The following is a 22,019-nucleotide window of genomic DNA, read 5'->3' as shown; positions in this document are numbered from 1 at the left end:
AGGTATTAACTTTTTGGAGTACCACTTCCCAACAAAAGGCCTGAATTTTTGGAGGCATAGGGCTACCCCACACCTCCTTTGAAGGAAAGCTCCTCACAAGGTTAGAGGTCTGAAGCAAAATGTTGTAGAAAGAAGAGCAGTTGAAAAAACCAAAAGGGGAAAGTTTCCAAATTTCTGCTATCCCTACAAGACTGATCTAGAAAGACTTCCCCTAACTGAGTGATTAAATCATCAACTATCCCCATTTCAGAATCCCTTACACCTCTTCTCAAGCCCAAATCCCAGGAGTGATCAGCAAATACTGAAGAGATCACTTTTCTTTTGTTTTCTAACAAGGAGTAAACAGAAGAGAATTTACCTCTAAGGGAGTTTTCACCAACCCAAACATCTTCCAAGTTCCAAAACTAGATTATTTCCCGCACAGACATCATATTTGAAATAAGGGAGCATAAGAGGCAAAATCCCATGAATAGCTTTCAAGGAGAACACCAAGAAGCCCCAGGGTCGAGTCCTGCATTCCAGGCATTATCTGCCAATCCATGAATAACAATCACTCTTGACCATAATTTGTCATGTTCCATTAGTAGCCTCCAAACCCATTTCCCCAGCAAAGTCATATTTCTTAATCTTATATTTCCTAACTCAAGGCCTCCATCACCCCTACTCGTAGAAACCACCTCTCACTTCTAAGCGATCCTTCTTGGTGTCCTCTAGTTCCCACAAGAAATAAACTGGCAGATTAACCAAGGTTGACTTAATTAAGGTTATCCTACCCCATAAAGAGATGTAAATCCTCTTCCAAATTGCTAACCTCTTTGAAAATCTTTCAATCATAGGGTACCAAAAGCTATCAACCATTAGGTTCCCTCCCAGTGGTAGCCCCAAATATTGTAATGGTCAGTCCCACACTTCACACCCCAAAATTCTTATCCCTATCATCTTGCATTGGAGGAGTTTTGAGGAACAAGAATGGCAACATCATATTCTTATTCTTAGGCCCAGTAGGGATAGGGGACTCTACAAGAGCTGACATATTGGCTACAGTACAAGGAATTCAGATTGCTAATCAACTAGAAGTGGAGAACTTATTAATTGAAGGGGATTCTAAGGTGATTGTGGGTTGGCTGTCAAATCCAGACTCAATTCTTTGGAGTTATAGGGATCTCATAAAAAAAGTTAAATGTTTAACAAGGCACATAACATGTAGATATCAATGGGTGGGCAGGGAGGCAAATGCCTTGGCTGATTATCTTGCTAAACAAGGGTGTGCTAGAGATCGTTTATTTTTTACAGAATTGTAATTTTTATTTCTGACCTCTAGTAATGTTTAGGGGAGGCTGCACACCGTGCCTCTCCAAGGGATTCTTGTAAAGTTTCATTTCTCTTGATTAATGAAATCATTTTCAATTATTGAAAAAAAAAAAGATTGGACTTCTTTTCAAACTGAAGCACAAGTCTCTTTAAGTTCTGTATTTCTTAAACTTCTTTCCTTTCCACCCTCAGACAACTTAGAGGTTGTCCTCCAACATCCTGTCTAAACTATCATTCACTAACTAAAGAAAACCTATTGAAAATGTAAGTACCTGCAATAATTTTCCACCAGCAGCAAAAGATCGCAATCCAATCGTATCCTGAAAAAATAAAAAAGCGGAAAGAGAAATCAAATATGCATGTTATTGGTAAACACATACATGTGTTACAAATTACAAAAAGAAGGTTCTTCATGCACCTTGCTTCTGAAGACAACAAGAAATTGTGCCGCAGGATCCCTTTTTGTCACGTTAGATATGGTGTCCAGGAACCACCCACCATCAGGGACTCTTTGTCTGGACACATGAAAAGTAGGACAATCTCTTGCATGTAATGCTATAACATATCCATCTTTAAGTAGTTGAACAGACTTTCTGTTTGGCATCATGTTCAATTTTAGATGCTTCTCAGAAGTTGATATTGGCATGGATTCAGATGGGGTTTTCCTACTTCTAGAACTTAGCACTTCATCTGTGCCACTCATGGCAGTACCATCTCTCTGTGAAGTAGAATTACTGTCTCTGTCTAATGCAGAAGGCTCATCTGACTTCTGTTGGGATTTATGACGAGTATGCCTCTTTTTACCCTTCTTACTAGACCTGCTATGTCTTCCTTCAGAATGAGTGATGGTATTCTGGGACAAACCTGAAGGCCCTGAAACTTGAGGCTGGCTGTTGGATTCCCCTGATTGGAAAATCCCCTTTTTTTGGTGGTTTTCTGGACTTAACTGGATATCACCTGTCATCTGCTCACCAGCACAAATCTGTAAAGCGCTCTCCTTGTCTTGTTTTTCAGACTGTTCATCTTCATAGCCTGCTTCACTTACTTCATCTTCCTCATCAGATATAGCATTATTTGGAATAATTCCGTCACAGAAAAATGTCTGCAACATAGAAATAACTTTCTCCCTTATCTCCATCCATACTTCTTCACTATAATCTGCACTATGGGGAAGAATCAAGACATTTGGCATCTCTCGTACCTGAAGCACAATCAAAGTTGGAAGGATCAGCACCATAGTTGTGCAATCGGTATGACCCACTGTTAAAATATACAATTCTAATGAAATCACCTTTCGGAAATTCAAACCTTACCTGTGAATCCCAGAGAAATTGTGATCAGATAATGGGATTAAAAGTTGCTATCTTTCCCCTAAACAAAATTTAAGCTTTAAACACTGAACTCCATGCTCTGCTCAAAGGCCTGAAACTAGCCTACTTTATTGGCAGCAACAGCCTCTTAGTGGGAAGATGGTTGTCAAGATGTAATAGGATGGTTCCTTTACTTGTGCTTCATTCTTTAAAGCCCTAACCCAACCAGCTGTTTCTCTTGGGCTGTCCTTCCCAATTAAAGAGGTGTGGTGTCAACCTAATCCTCTGAAGGTTGGGAGATTTTGTTGGGAAACCTTTCTGGAAAGAGTTAATACAGGAAATTTGCTTCAGCGGAAAAGACCCAATAAATGTTTGTCCCCTCATTGCTGTGTCCTATGTAAAGCTGATGGTGAGTCTGGATATCACTTACTCATTTCCTGTCAGTTTGTAAATTTTATTTGGGAATGGTTTACTTCTTTGTTTGGGTGCAGGTAGACTCCCCCAATGAATGTGCAAAGCCTGTTTACTTCCATCCCTTCTATCTGGCCAACAAAAAGGGCTAAGGTTATGTGGAGATGTGTCAGGGATGCAATTTGCTGGACTATCTGGGAAGAAAGAAATTCAAGGATTTTTCAGAGAAGGAGAGAAGTTTGGAAGTAATTCTGGAGGTAACTCATATAAGGGTGACACATTGGTTAAAAATTCTGATTATGCTTTCAGATTTCTTAGTAGATGATTTGCTTAGGAAGTGGGAGGGAAATTGCACAGTCAGTACCAGTTATGATGGTCTCTAGCTCTTGCTGGAACCCTCCACCTCCTGGTTTTGCAAAACTGAATTTTGATGGCAGCAGTATGGGCAACCCAGGGCCCTCCGGAATAGGGGGAGTTTTACGAGATGAAAAAGGGAGCCTACTAGCCATGTTCTCTGGCCCAATTGGAGTGGGAGATTCCTTGAGGGCTGACATACTAGCAGCTCTAGAAGATATGAATATCAGCCAACTGATCATAGAAGGAGACTCTGAAATCGTGGTGAGTTGGCCAAAAGATGACAATTCCAGGCTCTGGAACTACAGCAATGAAAAGAGGAAATTCAATTGGCTGTCTAAGGATATTGAGGTTCAATGCACTTGGGTAAAGAGAAGTGCAAACTCATTTGCAGATGGTCTAGCTAGGCAAGGGGTGAACAGGAACTCTATCTTTTGGGCTCAGTTGTAATTACTATTATATTTTGGGCGTAAGCCGGTAGACTCAGGGAATTAAGTTATTTTAGCTCCCTTCCTTTGTAATTTTCTTAATCTATTAATGAATGCTTCTGTTATTGATAAAAAAAAAGGATGTAATATGATGGTTCACAACTATAGTTAAAGCAACTGATCCCTTAGATTCCAAATTAATGTCAACAGCTCATTCAGATGGGTTCCAAGGTCTGTTCTAGTTAGGGAAGTGTACCTAGAAAGTAATTTATTTGGACCATAAAAACCTACTTTATGAGTTAGGAGTCAGGACCAATATTGGAGGGGGGGTCTTTTTCAACCAAGCTCTCTTCTCTAGGAATGGTAACAATTTAATTTAAGAGTCGTGATAAAGGTGCACACACTATTAATAGCTGAAAAGGACCTTGCTTAAAAGACATAAGAACACCTATGTATTTGGTAATTTATGTCATAATGAACATAGGTGATGTTTTTGTCTTTTCAAAGGGGGTATCCCCTGTCTATCAAAAACGGGATGTGTCAAATAAGAACCCCAGTTTGAAATTTGTTCAAGACACTAAGGTATGTAACGCAGTGCATTATGGGTTTATTGTTTACATTTTTTCTTTTTTTTTTTTTTTGGTCAGAAACAGAAAAATAGTTTCATTAGATTAAATATAAGAAATACAACAAGTTATGGGCAAAAAACAAATAACCCAAACAGAAACTATTCACTATTTACAGAACTGTCCAGAACATGGATCATCTCTGAATTCCTTGCTATGCTAGATACTTTTTTTTTCTTTATGATTCCTATACTATTCCATGTTCTAAAACCTAGCATGCTTCATTAATGTCCTAGGAGATTGCATATAAGAAGGGAAAGGAAAGAAAAAATGTAAAAGAGGAAGTCCTAGAAGAAGAGGAAGTTGAATATGCTTTGATGTAAACCTTGGGAATGGAGATGAATATGCACCACTAGGTATTGACAACTATGACAACAGGCCAGAATGGTTATTGTTGTTTTGTTGTTTGCAAATTGATTTGCCATAGAAAGTTGTTTAGTTTTTGTTTTAATAGACTTTGAATAAAGAATAATATTGTGTTTTTATCTTGTTTAATGAAGAATTTCTGGGTTTCAGGGACAGTAAGAAAAAGAGATAAGCACATCAGAAACCGAAGTATACAGCTTCGTGACCGAAGAGGACATAACAAAGACAAGTATCTCCTCGTGACGTATCAGACCAAAATTTGAAGTGGGAACCATTTATATAATGTATGATGAAGAAGGAAAGTTCGGAGATGCATGAATAAGATGGGCTTATTATGATTGAGATGGGCTTATAATGATTGACTAAGTCAATCTACCCACCTCAACTCAAATTAGCCTTAAAATTCATGCATTTGATGTCAGCCATGATTTCTCTGGTCTTTTCCTTGCTCTTTTAGAGCCTTCTACTTGAACCAATCCACTCCTCACTGCTGCAATCATTGGTTGTTATACATATGAATACACCATGTAAGATAACTTTCCCTCACCTTGTCACTAATTGGAGATACTCCTAAATCCTCTCTAATGCACTCGTTTTGGATTCTGTCCCTTTTTATCCTGTCAGTTATCCACCTCAAGATTCTCAACAAAGAAAATGCTTGATGAATAGAGAAGTATAATGGACCTTACATATAAGAAGAAAAGTGGCATATAAACTTGTAATAGATATTGTGGATTAATCTTATGAACTATAATATGAAACTTTAAGAAATGGTGATTGAGCAATGACTAAGTCATGAAACTAGTATATCAGATAACCAATTTGGATTCCATGCCAAGGGAATTAATTATGGGAACTATCAATTTACTGTGAGATTAATAAGAAATTTAGGAAACAAAGAGAGAGCTTAACTTGATGTTTATTGACTTAGAAAAAATATATGATAAGTCCCTAGAGAAGAATCTAGGGGGTATTGGGAAAGAAGGGGCTTCAAACAGGTATATCAGATACCATTAGCAACATGTATTAAGGACAAAAGGGCTATTAACCATTGTGAAAACTCAAAAAGGGAGATGAGAACTTTCCAATCACAATGGGTTTACACCAAAGGTCAAAACTTATTCCATATCATTTTGCATTAGTTATGAATGAACTAACTAGATATTTACAGGAGATCCCATGTTGTAGTCTGTTTGCTAATGATGTAGCATTGATTGATAATACTAAAGAAATAAAATGGGTAAAATACAAATCTAAAACAATGATAAAAAATCTAGAACATGGAGAGATGCCGTAAAATCAAAAGGTTTAAAGAAAAGTTGGATTGAGTGGGAATTACCACTTACAGTACCTTGGATCAATCATCCATAATGAGAGAGAAAGCTAAAGAAGATGTCCATAAAAACGAATAGGGTGGTTGAACTGCATAGGTGCACCCTCTGTGCTGTATGACCAACATACAATGAGACTAAAAGGAAAATTCTATTAAGATAATTATAAGGCCAGCATCACTATATAAAATAGTGTTTTTTTATAGGAAATGGTAACTTTCATTAATTAGAAAATCAGATTTACGAACTGTCACCTACAGAAGGAAAAGGTGACCCCTGAACAAAAATCAAGTTACAACACAGCCCAAAACAAAGACTCTCTATTCACCCCTTGCTTTTCTAGTAAGTCAGCTAAAGCATTTGCTGACCTCCTAATCCAACTAACAACTACATCCAGCTCCCTTGTAAGGCTCCACAATTCTCTTACAGCTTGTCTTAGGGACCAAGTTCCCAGACTATTTGTTTGCATCCACCCTACTACTAACTTTGAGTCTCTCTCTACTTCTAGCTGTTGCATAACCAATTGCTTAGCCAATCTGAGCCCCTGAAGGAGGACCAACACTTCTGCTCTAAACAAGTCCCCCACACCTATTGGACCGGAGTACATAGCTAGGATTCTTCCTCCCTCATCTCTAAACACACCCCCAATTCCAAATGGTCTAGGGTCTAATAGCCATGAACTCTGATCGATTAGTGCAGTCTCCAAAGGTTTGGGGAGAGAAAATGGTGGGGAAGAGAGAAGAGGGAGAGAGATTGTTCTAGGGTTAGGGCTACATGCTCGTGTTTGATGGGGGAGGAGAATTGTTCTCCTCCTATCTAAGAGGGTCATCCCCCTTTCATAGTTGTGCTACTAGGGTTAAAAGGAGCTGTCGAGGAAGTGCACTTCCACTTTCAGCAAGGTGTTCATGATTTACTGAAGTGTTTATCGAGATTTTACCACGTGTCCAATGAGGATCTTTTGGGATTAGGGTTTTCATATCCACTAAGATTCTCACATGGGTGTGTTTCTAACTTCAGCCCCTTTTATGCTTGCCCAAGATCCCATATCGGGAATGATCGTGAATCCCTGCGATTATGCGTTCAATGATTTTAACGGCAAATGTAATGTTCGTCACAGCTCGTATTGTGATTACCTTTGTGCTATCAGGATCCTCATTGTAACCAATGTAATGGTAAACTACATGTACTTACACAGGGTTCCCCACAGAGCTGTCATCAAAGTTTAATTTCACAGTACATAGTAAAGGAGGGAACCAAGCTGCTTGTAAGGTAGAACAAAATACCAAAGACCATGCTATTATACTCCATCCTCTAGTCAAGTCATCTGTAGAGAAGTCCTTGAACAAATCTAGATTTTTCAGCCAATGTATAAACTTGGCAATGATCCCTTCAATAAGTTCAAGAACTGATTTTTCTTTTCCTTGGAAATCTTGTTGTTTCTCTCTTCCCAAACTGCCCATAGGATAGCTTCCCTTGTTCTCCACATCACCCTTCCCTTCTTCTTTGGTTGTCGAAAGAAGCTAGGGTCAAACTGTTAAAGAGATCCTCTACACTTGAGGGTGAGTTCCACATGTAATCAAAGAGAGAGGAGAACCAATCCCATAAAGGAATAACAAAGGGACAAGAAATTAATAGATGATTTACCATCTCATCAGTCCTCAAGCAAAGGCTACAAACATGTGGAGACAAGCACCGACTTGGTCTTTTTCTTTGAAGCACTTCTAAGGTATTAATTTTTTGGAGAACCACTTCCCAACAAAAAGCCCTTACCTTTAGAGGCACTGGAGCACTGCAAACTTCTTTAACAGGAAAGGGTGTAATCAGGTTTGTAGGGGGCAACAAAGCATTGAAGAAGGACGAACAAGAAAAACAGCCTAAAGAGGTTTCAGTCCAAATTCTACAATCAAGACAAGAAAGGTCTAAGAAGACTGAACTGAGAAGAGAAAACAAATCGTCTGCTAATCCCACTTCTGAATCCCTTGAACCTCTCCTTAGCCCCAGATCCCAAAAGTCCTCAGAGACACAAAAAGAAGAAATAACTTGATATTTTATCAAAGAAAGAGAATAGATTATCATAAAACTATCCTTCAGGGGAGAATCCCCAATCCGAGTGTCCTCCCAAAAAAGTACCTTATTACCCAAGCAAGCATCATATCTTATGAAAGTTGAGAATGCAGGCAATACACCAACAATGTTTTTCCACGGGGAGGAGCAAGAAGCCCTAAGGTTGATCCCAATGTCCCATCCATTTGTTGCCATTCTGTGAACACTTCTTATCACCTTGTGCCATAAAATTTCTTGCTCCTTGGGGAATCTCCACAACCATTTGCCTAACAATGTTGTATTCCTTAATCTGATATTTCTGGTCCCTAATCCCGTTCATCTTTCTTTCTAGACACCACTTCCCACTTTACCCAATGATCCTTTTTAGAATCACTAGGCTCCCAAAGAAAATCTCTCATTATTTTTTCAGTCTGGTTTGCAATCTTAACAGCATCATTGAAGGTAGACAGAAAGTGCACCAGCAAGTCTGCTAGTGTTGACTTAATTGAAGTGATTCTACCCCCTAAGGTAATGTAGCTCCTTTTCCAACTTGCTAATCTCTTAGAAAATATCTCCAGCACTAGGTACCAAAAACTTTCTAACCTTGGGTTCCCCCCCAAAGGAAAACCTAGGTAGTTCAGCAGCCAATCGCTTACCTCACAACCTAGAGATCTAGCCAAAGATGCCACCTCTGCTTCTTGCCTATTGACTCCAGCTACACAACTTTTATTCCAATTTATCCTCATGTTAGAGACCTTTTCAAAATTCTCTACCAGCACCTTCAAGTTTTCCATCTCCTCTAGGTCTCCTTCACAAAAGATAATCAAGTCATCAACAAATTGAAGATGGCTAACAACTAATTCCTCCCTCCCTACTCTCCACCCTCTAAGCAAATTCCTAGCATTGGCTCTAGTGATCTAAACACTCAATACATCCATTATAAGAGTGAAGAGAATAGGGGAAAGAGGGTCCCCTTGTCTTAGACCTCTCTTTGCAGGGAAAAGATCTTTGGCTACCCCATTTACCAGGATGGAATATTGGCAAGAAGAATCACAACCCTTAAACCAATTGCGTTGTCTCTCTCCAAAACCTCTAGTTCTCAACATTTCAAGCAGAAAACCCCAATCCACCAAATCATAGGCCTTTTCCAAGTTGAGTTTGCAAATCAGCCACTTTTCTCCTTGTCTTGTTTCTATAATCCACACATTCGTTGGCAATAAGGATATGATCAATAATTTGTCTTCCTGACACAAAAGCTCCTTGGTTTGGGGGAGATCAGGGATGGTAGCACCTTTTTTATTTTCTCTGCTAAAACCTTTGAGAGTACCTTATACATACTAACAATTAAGCTTATGGGCCTAAAATCCTTTGGCTGACTTGAATTTGCCTTTTTAAGATTTTTTAATGGAAATGGTAACTTTCATTGAATTAGCAAAGGAGTACAATGCCAATCACTTGAAGCATGAGTTGACCCCATATTTTATCCCAAAATTTACAATACAGCCCAAAAAAAATATTCCCTTTGAGTTCCTTGTTTTGCCTAAGTATCAGCCACACTATTGGCTGACCTCCTTGCCCAAGTAAAGATTACTCCAATTTCCCTTGCTAAACAATAAATCTCCCTCATTTGTTGTTTAAAAGTCCACGCCCCCTGACTTTTTGTCTGTAGCCATCCTATTAACTTAGAGTCTCCCTCCACTTCATAATTTTGGAAACCCCATTTCTTGGCCAGTCTCAGACCTTGGAGTAAGGCCATAGTTTCAGCTCTTAAGGAATCACCAATACCTATTGGACTAGAGTACAATGCTAATAAGCTATTAGCTTACCTTCCCCTTCTCTAAATACACCCCCTCACTCCTGAAGGTCCTGGATTACCCAAAGAACTTCCATCAAAGTTCAACTTTACCCTTTGGTGTGCTGCTGGTATCCATTGGGGCTGAACCACATCCTTAGCAGTAGAAAGGTTTGCTACTGCCGATTAGCCTCTAAAAATGTCCTCCACTGAATAATTTTTGAATAATTTAGTTGATTTCAGCCAATGTATGACTTTAGTGAGTATGTTATCAATTACTTGTTCCTTGGACCTTTCTTTCCCTCGGAAAATTCTGTTATTTCTCTCCTCTCATAATGACCAAAGGATAGCAGCTCTCGTAGCTCTCCACATCACCCTACCTCTCTTCTTAGGTAGTCTAAAGAAGTTTGCCGCATCAGAAGGAGGGGTCCATCTGCCGCCAAACAAAGAGGAAAACCAATTCCAAGCAAAAGAAGCAAAAGGACAAAGCAATAATAGATGTGTAATTGACTCACCGCAACCCAAAGAAAGACAGCAAACATGAGGGAAAAGGCAGCAATTTGGTCTTCTTTTATGTAGTTTATCCAAAGTATTAATTTTTTAGAGTACCACCTCCCAACAAAAAGCCCTAATCTTTGGGGGGTATAGGGTCACACTACACTTCCTTTGTGGGAAAAGAGCCTACAACACTAGAAGACTGAAGGAGGGCAGTGAAGAAAGAAGCACATGTAAAGTAGTCAGAGATTGACACCAACCAAATTCTGTTGTCTGAACAAGAAAGATCCAAGAATAATAAGCTGAGAAGGGAAATGAGTTCATCTACTAATCCCATTTCAGACTCCTTTAACCCTCTCTTTAGTCCCAAGTCCCAAGAATTTTCAGTACCAAGAACATTGTAAATTGTTGACTCTTTGTTTAGGGAAAGAGAACAGATAGATGGAAATCTATCTTTAAGAGAGGACTCCCCAAACCAAACATTTTCCTAGAACCACACTTTATTACCTGCACAAGCATCATACCTGATATACGAAGGAAAGGAAGGCAATAAACCATGAATCGGTTTCCAGGGGGAATACCGAGATGCCCTAGGGTCAAGACCAGCATCCTACCCATTGTCTGCCATACCGTGAATACTCACAATCACCTTTTGCCACATATTGCCTTGTTCCAGGTGGAATCTCCACAACCATTTTCCCAGCAGTGCAACATTCCTTAGTTTAATATACCCTATCCCTAGACCCGCACTATCCCTACTTCTGGATACTATCTCCCACTTCACTAGGTGATCTTTCTTTGTGTCCCCTAGATCCCACAAGAAGTCCCTCATTGATTTCTCTAATTGGTTGGCCACTTTGGTGGGGACCCTAAAGGTAGATAAATAGTAGACTGGTAGATTAGTCATAGTTGACTTTATTAGTGTTATTCTTCCCCCTAAAGATTTGTAATTTCTTTTCCACCCTACCAGCCTTTTTGTGAATCTTTCCACTACTAGATACCAGAAGCTATCTATGCAGCTCTTGCCCCAATTCACCTTAAGGTTAGAAACCCTTTCAAAGTGAGTTACTAGCCTTTGTAGTCGAGTCAGTTCTTCCCTTTCCCCTTAACAAAATATAGCAATATCATCTGCAAATTGTAAATATGCCACCACCACCTCTTCCCTTCCAATTCTCCAACCTTCTATCTGATTTGTAACATCAGCCCTTGAGATCAAAACACTCAATATGCCTACAACTAGAGTAAAGTGAAAGGGGGGAGAGAATCTACTTGCCTTTTTAGAAATCAAAGCCATAAATGTAACATTGGCTTCTAAATTGATCTTACATCTCTCAAAAAACCTTAGAGAAAACCTCCAATAAGTCACCACCTATAATGTCCCAGCAATCTTGGTAGAAGGCCATTGTGAAACAGCACAAAATAAATAAATAAATAATAATAATAATACGAGGATGAGGATGAGGATGAGGACGATGATATGTATAGATAATATGAGGATGTTGAGATGATGAGTAACAAGACTAAAAAGGATAGGATCATAATTAAGTGCAATAGTGGGAACTTAGGAATAGCTCCAATTAGTGACAATGTAAGGGAAATTTGATTAGAATGGTTTGGCCATACACATAGACAACCAATGACTGCACCAATGAGTGAATTGGTGCAAGTAGACGACTGTAAGGGAAGACAAAAGAAAACATGATTTAAACAGAAAATATGGCTCTTAATACATCATAATGGCTGGATAGAAATTTTTTTCTCTGATAAATTATGGCAGGATAGAATTTGTCTAGTCAACTCAACTCCAAATAGTTGAATTTAAGTCAAAGTTAAATTGAGTATATAATGTATAATTAAAAGATAAAGAAGGGAAGGACAACCCTCTCAATGGATTTGCAGGTATGAATGGACGTTGACCTTATAAACCTTTCATGCTTCTTCTTTTTTTTCTGATAAATGGTAAAAAGTGTTGTTTTATAATAGGAATTTGAAGCAAGAGAGCAAGGCATCATCCACTATACAAGTATGTCTATATCAGAAACTTCTTAAAAAGTATCACTATATCATGTACAAAATGTAATCAAACAATAATTAAGTTCCAGTTATTTGTAAAATCTGCTACTGAAACTCTTGAGAATTGATGCAACGTTCTAGCCCATCTAAAAAGAATAACTAATTAGAAGCAGCTTGCAAAGGAATCTTCAAAACAATTGCAACAGCTCTGTATGTGGGTGGTTAAAAGCAACAGACCTTCATCCATTCAAGAATAAATCGAATAAAAAGCTTTTTCATCAACAACAATGAACAACTGAAACAGTTTTATATGAAATTAGATATATGGGCATCAGGAGCAATTAAATATCATCATCATCATCTAAGCCTTGTCCAACTACATGGAGTCGGCTACATAAATCCTATTCCACCATTCTGTTCTATTTAGGGGTGCAACTTGGACTGGGTTGAGTTGGGAATTTGTTAAATTTTAAATGGGCCCAAACCCTGATCCAAGCCTAATGTAGTTGAAATTCTTGAAGTCAAGCAACCCAACTTCCACCCCTAGTTCTATTCAATGCCTTCTTGGTCTACCTTAGGCTTTTCTAGCCCTTCCAACTTGTAACAAATCACTTCTTCCTATTGATGCTTGGATAGTCTTCTCTGCACATGTCCTAACCATCTTCATCTACTTTCCCTCATTTTATCACCTATCGGAGATACCCCTAAGTTCCTTAAGTTCATTTCTGATCCTATCTTTTCTAATTTTTCCACTCACCCATCTCTACATCTGCATTTCCAACACACTCAATTTTTTTGATAAATAAGCGGAATTTTATTAATTACAGGAAAAGTGTACAACAGCCTATGAGGAGGCACAAGATGTTACTTCCCCCCCGGAGTTGAACAATAAGCAAATAACACACACTAGCCTGAATTACAGTTATAAGGTAGCCCAAAACAAATCACCCCTTGATACCCCTTGTTTAGCCAAAGAAACAGCCATGGCATTGCCAATCTACTGACCCACTGAAACCTAACTACCATATTTCTTGTCAGCCAGTTAACTTTCTTCAAAAGATCCCTGTAACCCCAAAAGATTGTTTCTAAATTTGTCTACCAGCCCACTACCACCTTGGAGTTCCCCTCAATTATCAAGCTTTCCACTCCAAGTTGACTGGCAACCTGAATACATTGTACCGCTGCTAGTATCTCAGCCCTTATAGAATCAATCGCCAACACACACTCATCCTGAGAAAAGAGATAGGATGTTGCTGTCTTTATCTCTCAGTATTCCTCCTATACCCGAGGGTCCTGGATTACCTTGACTACTTCTGTCGAAACTCAATTTTACCGCTCCTGCCAGAGGGGGTTTCAATTCTGCTTGTACTCTGTTCTTTGTGGAGGTTGTGGATGCCACTGCTGCCCAATTTCTCCTTAAATCATCATAAGAATAATTCACAAACAAGTCTGAAGTTTTCAGCCAAGAAGTTGTCCTTGTTATTATACACTACTTTACTTCAAAAAGGCTTTTTTCCTTTTCTTGAAATATTCTACCATTCCTCTCCTCCCATAAAGTCCACAAGCTAGCTGCTCTGATACATTTCCACATTAGCTTCCCTCTCTTTGTCAGTCTCCCAAAGGCGGACGGAGCAAAAAGCAGATTTACATTAGAGAGCAAGTTCCACCTACACCCAAATAATAATAAAACCCAGTTCCAAATATTAGCAGCAAAAGAGCAAGATATTAACAAATGATGACAGTCCTAACTCTTCACTTTACACAAAGTGCACCAGTTAGGGGACAAGCACATATAAGGTTTCTTCTTTTGCAAATTTTCCACAGTACTGATCTTACCATGAAAGGCTTCCCAACAGAATACAGCTATTTTAGGAGGAATTGGCCTTGACCAAATTTCTTTAACAGGGAAGACCGGAGAGGAGAAGGTAGAACAAAGGGATTTAAAGAAAGAAGCACAAGTGAAGGAGACATTGGGGGGCAGAGACCAAATCCTTTTATCAGGTCTAGAGGGGTCCATACACACAAAGTCTAGAAGAACCAAGAGCTCTAAAACACAAGCACAAGCAGATTCATCATCCCTTAAACCCCTTCGAAACCCAAAATCCTAGTTTAAAACCAAAGGGAGAACCAGGGGGAGAAGAACCTTGAATGCCCACCCAAAAAAAAGGACTGAGTTTCCAAAGCGAGCATCACACCTTACAAACCTGAGGAATTTGGGGAGAATGCCAAAAATTGCCTTCCAAGGTGTTGTGAGCAAAGCCTTTCAGGATACCCCAGCATCCCAACCTCTAACACACTCAATTTTTGGACATGATGTCTCTTGACTGCCTAACACTTCACCCCATACAACACTGTTGTCCTTATAACCAACTTATAAAATTTTCCTTTTACCCTAGGTGATACTCGATCACATAATACTCCAAATGCACAACTTCATCCTGCTTTAATTCTATGGCCAACATCCTCCTGCATCTCTCACTTGTCAAGCAAGGTAACAAAATAGGTCACACAAAGGTATCTCTTGGTGCCCACCTCCAACCCTAATTGTACCCTGATTTTCACTCCTATTATTATTAAACTTACGTTGCATATATATTGTTTTAGTCCTACTTATTTTAGACCTTGTCTCTAAGATATTTGTCCAAAAATTTAATTTTGCTTTTAATCCTTTAGAATACTATATCATCAGCAAATAATATGCGCCATGGGACCTCCTTTTGACTATTTTTACTTTATAGGCTTTGGGTCGAGACCACACCACTAAGAGTTTATTTGTGTTTGAGAAATACGCCTAAATAAGTGCTTATTCCTGAGAATAAGCACTAAAAAAGCCCAATTAATTTTAAGTGCTTATTTCCTTTCTGGTTTGTCTTGGCCGCCACGTCATTTTGGAAATACCTATACTATCCCTGTTTGAAAGAAGTGCTTTTTCACTGAACACTCATGATTTCAAATAAGCACTCCCAGCCTTAGTCAATTCATCCATGACCAGTGCAAATAAATAAGGGCCAAGTATAGAGCCTTGGTGAAATCCATTACAATTGAAAACTCTTAAAGTCACTCCCACGATAGTTCTAACATTAGACATTACCCCCTCATACATGTCTTTAATTAAGTCGGAATACCTATATGGCACTCCTTTTTTTCCAAAACCCACCATATTATCTCTCTAGGAACTATAATATGCTTTCTCTTGATCAACGGATAACATGTGAATTGTTTGTATTCAGTTCTATAGAAGAACAAAAAGAAGAAGAATAGAATAGAAAAAGAGAGGTTTAGAAGAAATGGACGGCACACCTTCTCCAGCCCTCCAAGACAGATTTTATACTAGGGCAATAAGAAAGAGATACAATGACAAATCTGCCCCTGATTAGTAGGCAGTAAGAAAACATAAAAAACAAAGTAAGCCCAGGCCCATTTAGCCCAGGAAGGAAGTTACACAAGTAAATGTCAATTATGTCATGACAAAACATAAACAAGCCCAAGCCCACAATGCTAGGCTACACAACATGAATAACTCTTTTTCTTCTTCTAACGATGATAACCATAGTACTCTTTCTCCATTCATTTCACATATTTTTTGTTTTCATTATCTTATTAAATAGTTTAATGAGCCATAATAAGCTTACTTATCCCATACCTTTCCAAACATTTGTCAGAATACCATTAGGTCCTAATGCCTTTCCCTTTTTTTTGAAAAAAGTAAGGTAATTTATTAAGACAAACAGAAATTACAGAGAGCTCCAAAACCAGAGCTAGAATACAGAGAACCAAGCCCAAAACTAGACTACAGCTCAAACAAACTTCTAGACCTCAGCTGTGCACTAAGAGCCCTGGATTGGAACCCTTTCACAGCTGAAGTCCAAGACACTAATTTCCCCACACTACAAGATACAAGACTGTCTACATCTTTAGATTTGTTTTGAAAAACTCTTGTGTTTCTCTCTGCCCAGATGGTGCTGATAACTGCTGCAGGAATAGCCAACCACACACTTTTTGCCAACTTGGAGAGGCCTTGAAGCTCCCAATTTTTTAAGAGATCCATCACTTTACTTGGCATGACCCAGGAAAGTCCCACAGAAGAAAGAAAATGATCCCACAAGACTGTTGAGACAGGATAATGTATACAAAGATGGCTGTTGTCCTCTTCATTTTGGCCACAAAGCACACAATCCAAATTTTGAATTTGCAATCCACTTCTAACCAGATTCAGCTTAGTGAGGTTTCTGTCCAAGGCCACAGCCCAAAGTAGTGCAATTATTTTATGAAGGGGAATCTGGCTCCAAACTTTTTCGGCAGGAAATTTTCACTATTCCCCCCTGACAATTTTTTGCCAAAGGACTTCACTGAGAATAAACCATCAGCCGACCACTTCCACACCCAGGAGTCTTCTTCCTGCACTTTTAATATCTGATTTGAGAGCAGAGCAAGCAGATCCATCACTTGCTCCACTTCACAATCTTGAAAATCCCTTCTGAAAACAGGATTCCAGGAAACCACATTTTCTCTCAGCTCATAGCAGCCAGCAATCAATGCCTCTTGATTCTCTGCAATCTGGAACAGCTGTGGGAACAGTTCCTCTAAAGATCTGGTATTACGCCAATTATCTTCCCAAAATTTCAGGCGATGGCCAGACCCCTGTTTAAAGGAACGTCAACTATTAAGCACAGGAAAAGATTCCATAATTTTCTTCCACAGAGAACATCCCAGAGACGGGAGGTTAGAAATGGTTAGCCAGTCCCCACTATCAGTTCCATACTTAGCTGCTAAAATTTTCCTCCACCAGCTGTCTCTTTCCATACCAAATCTCCATATCCATTTCCCCAACAGGGCCCTGTTAAAAGTTTGCAGCTTCCTCACCCCCAATCCTCCTTTTTCTTTTGGAGTGCACACCTGATCCCATTTTACTAAGTACACTTTCTTCTCCTCCCAACCTTTGCACAGAAAATCCCTCCAGAGCTTTTCTAAACTTTGAGCCACATTTGTTGGGATTGGGAATAAAGAAAGAAAATACGAAGGTAAGTTAGATAGGGAACTCTTGAGAAAAGTAATTCTGCCCCCCAAAGACAAGTATTTAGCTTTCCAAGAGGCTAATTTTCTTTCCAACCTCTCCACCACCAGGTCCCAAACTAAGGAGGAAGTGCACTTAGCCCCCAACGGGAGGCCAAGAAACATAGTGGGCAAAAATCCAGTCTGACAGACAAAACTTCTGCTAGAGCCTCAAGATTCTCAACCTTCCCAACTGGTATTATTCTATTCTTTGACTAATTTACTCTCAATCCCGACACAATTTCAAACTAGCTCAGCACCCCTTGTAAAACCCGCAATTGTTCTACAGCATCAATAAAACAAAGAGTGTCATCTGCAAATTGAAGCATTTGCACCTTTTTCTGCTCCTGGATTTGCCTCAGATCCTTTCCACAACCCCTCTTCCCCAACTCAGTTCGAAAACAAAGATAAAATCTCCATAACACAAATGAAGAGCAGTGGGGACAGGGGGTCTCCTTGTCATAGGCCTCTGGAACTTTTGAAGAAATCAGCCAGCTCTCCATTCACAAGAACTACAAATTTAGGGGAAGAAACACACACTTTAATCAAATCCCTCCCTTTCTGGACAAAGTTCATCCTTTCCAAGACAAAATCCTAAAATTATCATAAGCCTTCTCAAGGTCCAGCATACAAATCAGCCCCAGATTACCTTCCTTTTTCCTTGAGTCTATCAGTTCATTTGCCACCATGATGCTATTTAACATTTGTCTATCCGGAGCAAACACAAATTGATTCTCAGCAATCACTACATTAAGAAATTTTTTTAATCTTTCTACAAGAACCTTTGCCAATATTTTGTAGAAGTTGTTTAGCAAACTGATAGGTCTAAAGTCTTTAATGTTTGTTGCACCCTCCACCTTGGGGATTAAAGAAATAAAAGTGGAGTTCAAGCTTCTTTCCAAAGCAGCATTATGGTGAAAATCTTGAAATACTTTTTGGCAGATCCACCTTCACCACCTCCCAACACTTCTTGTAGAAAATGCTAGTAAGACCATCTATCCCAGGAGACTTATCAGCTTCCATGCTCTTCACCACTTTCCAGATTTCTTCCTCTGTGAAAGGGGCTACCAGCTCCCTTTTCTGGATTTCTGAAATCCTCTTAAATTCTAGATCCACCGGGATAGGTCTTCAAATCCAATTTTATTTGAATACTTCTGAAAAATATTTTGGCTATGCTTTTCAATTCTGCCCCATTCTCTCCCACCTGACCCTCAAATTGGTTAAATCTTTTCCTAGCATTCGCCATCTTGTGGAAAAAACCAGAATTTTTATCCCCCGCTTTGAACCACTTGACTTTGGCTCTTTGTCTCCATTCCGGTTCATCTTTAAAGGCTAGATGATCAAGGGTCGATTTTGCTGCATGTCTTCTTCTTCTTTCTTCCTCTACTATGGGACCAGCTTCCTTAGCCAAGTCAATTTCTTTGATTATTTCTAGACACCTCTTCTTTTCTGATTCTGAGACCCCTTGGAACTCCAACCTCCATGTTTTCAAGAATTCATTGATCCTTTTGATCTTTTCTGCAAAGACGAACGAGCTCATACCTGGGCTTTGGGCCACTTTGAGTTAAGAAGAGGGATCAGCCCCTCCTCTTCGAACCACCTATTCTCCATTTCAAATGGAGTTTTCTATTTGGTTCCTTGCTTTCCACAAATCAGCTGTATGGGGTATGATCCGAGAGTGGTCTTGGAAGGGCCACTTGCTTTGTGAAGTTAAAAGAGCTCTCCCACCGCGGAGAAATTAGAAATCTGTCTAACTTGACCAATGCCAGAAAATCCTAGTTATTTGTCCAGGTGAATTGAGTTTGAGCCCCTAACATCGGGAGGTCAATTAACTCAAAGTGATTAACAAATTCTGCAAATTTTCTCATTTCCCTTGTTCTCCTTGATTCACCCTTCCTTTCTTCCAGAAATCTAACCACATTAAAATCCCCACCTATAACCCAAGGGATGGTGTGAGCACCTCTAGTTTCGGCAAGATCTTCTCCCTGCATTTATAGTAGGGCCATAGACATTGGTAAATTGCCCTTGGAATCCACCCTCTAACTCCAAAATCACCAACAATGAGAATTCACCTTCAAAAGAAGACACCAGCCTACATTACCTGTCCCACAGGATTAGAATACCCCCTGCACTTCCCCTAGCTAGTTTACTCACCCACCTCATCTAACCATCTTTCCAAATGCTTCTTATAACTTCAGCCTCCACCGAATCTAGCTTGGATTCTTGAAAAAAGACCACATCCAATTCCCATCTTTTGAGCAGATCATAGACCACCATTCTCCTCCTACCTGATCCCAGCCCCCTCACATTCCACGAGAGAAATTTTAAATCCATCAAAAACAATAGAAAAAACACCAACCCCCCTAACCTTACACCTTCTCCCCCCCCCCCCACCTTGATGAGCCTTCCCCCCTACCTGCCTTGTCGTTCAAACCCCATGCCAACCTCATTACCTCCCTGCTTTTCTTTCCCCTTGAGCCCCCTTTTTTTACGTTTAGCTTTCCTCTCTTCTTTAACCACCACCTTTCTATTTTTTTTCTAAATACTTAATTGTTTCTTCCTCCAATCCTGCTATGGAAAGCCCCAAGAATTTACCCAACCCCAACAACTTGGAATTGACCCAAGTCGAAGTGTCATCCACCCCCCTCCCCCTGCCTCCCTCCTCTAAAACCAACCATTTTCCCCCAAGTCCTTCCCCTTGTTCCAATCTAAAGCCCCCTTTCTCCATCCCCCCTTGACCCTGTGTACATACCTGGTTCTCACCGACCCCCGAAGAAGGCATCCCGCCTGCCTCAAGGGTTACCGAATCCCTTATGATCACCAAGGGGGTTATCTCTGCCAGTTTCTCATCTAGATTAGGATACACAAACAAAGCAAGTTCATCTCCCCATTTTCCCGTTTCCCCATTACCTTCTTGATTCTTCGATTCCAAATGCCTTCCAGATGGTAGTGCGTTCAACTTAAGAAGACACTCGACCATGGTTTCAAATGTTGCCAAATGTCGCTAATGTCGCCCAACATATATCGATATTGAGGCTCACCGACATGAAAGTGGATGGTAATATAAAAATTACATTATGCCGGTCGACATTTCCTACCAAATTGGTCCAAATAACCAAAAACAAATTACAGTTTTTCCTATTATGTCGACAAGATGTCAACTAATGTACATTAAAAATATAATATATTTGTATATTATATTAATATAATACAATATATTAATATAGATTAGTCCATTAATAATTTTTATTTAATATTTCAAATAAAATATTTACAAAAAGAATTAAACAAAATATAAAAACAAAAGAATAAATTAATTATTTTATAATATAAAACATAAAATATTTTTCAAGTAATAAAATATTAACTAGTTAGTATTTTTTAAAATAATTATTAAAATCAGAAAATGTTTATCAAATTTTATAATAAACCATATTCTACATTTAATATAAAAAATCAGAATAAATTTAATAAAATTTATACTAAATCATAATAAATTCATTAAGTTTTATAAGAAATTATCATAATCTTAATACTAAAAAAAGGAGAATCGGTTTATTAAATTTATAATAAAACATAGTATTATAACTTTAATATTTAAAAAATCAGAATAAATGTATTTCTATTTACTAGTGTGAAATAAACATATTAGAATTTATAATAAATCAGAATTAAAATAAGAAAAGAAAATATCATATAACCTTGTAAAAACATCAAAATGCATAATAAATCAGTAAATTCTCATTTACTAATTTGTTATTGATCTTAGTTTCTTAGCTTTATATAATGGTTGGGAATAAGATAATAGTCTAGAAATATGTATTAATGCTTCTTTTATCATTTTACAAAATATCTTTGCATATTTCCACATATTTCATAATATTTCCACAATGTCTCTAATTTTTACAATATTTCCCCTCAACATTTCCGACATAGTCCTATATTTTGGTAAGAGACATTTCCAACGACATCGATATTTTAAACCTTGCACTCGACCATCGCCACTTTAAGCCGAGTTTTCGAAAAGCCCTCCCAATTTTGTCTCGTGTTGAAAATTTGAATTTCCTTTTGTTTATTTCCTACTCCCCCCAAGTCTATCGGACAACTATCTTGTGGCTGATCTGGAATCATCTTTTCCCGTAAGGTTGGAAGGGATTCAATAGGGATCCCACACAGTACGGGTCACAACTCCATCCTTTCTTTTCCCTTTGTCTTCTCTTTCTCCAGTGAACTCCTCTCTCCATTGCTCTCCTCTTCTTCCTCAGCAATTACTACCGTTCTACTCACCATCGAGTCCTCCCACTCCCCCTAATTCCCTTGGCCCTTCTCCCTCACCCCTTCCCCTCTGCCCTCCCTATAAAACACTTGTGGTCTTCTTTCAGGCCAGATCCACACACAGAAAGACAAGTCCCCTGCTTCGATCTTCACTTTCTCCGGGATCTTACCCCCCCCCCGACCTTCACCTTCATCCTAATCCATTAGTAGGT

General features: G+C 38.9%; 1 protein-coding gene across 1 annotated transcript in view; it reads right to left on the bottom strand.

Annotated features, from left to right (window-relative positions):
• LOC148879804 (C-terminal binding protein AN-like) overlaps positions 1 to 22,019 on the bottom strand; it is a 70,628-nt gene that overhangs the window by 6,895 nt on the left and 41,714 nt on the right. The window contains exons 7-8 of the mRNA XM_088961508.1: positions 1,730 to 2,512; positions 1,584 to 1,631 (exon numbers count right to left, since the gene is read on the bottom strand). Coding sequence (XP_088817634.1) covers positions 1,584 to 1,631; positions 1,730 to 2,512 — 831 coding nt within the window. The remainder of the gene's footprint in view (positions 1 to 1,583; positions 1,632 to 1,729; positions 2,513 to 22,019) is intronic.

The sequence above is a fragment of the Nelumbo lutea genome, chromosome 1 (genome assembly GCF_056320005.1).
Source record: "Nelumbo lutea isolate HS-2025 chromosome 1, American lotus-T2T, whole genome shotgun sequence".
In the NCBI taxonomy this organism is placed as follows: Eukaryota; Viridiplantae; Streptophyta; class Magnoliopsida; order Proteales; family Nelumbonaceae; genus Nelumbo; species Nelumbo lutea.
This window is presented reverse-complemented; position numbering and strand designations above follow the sequence as displayed.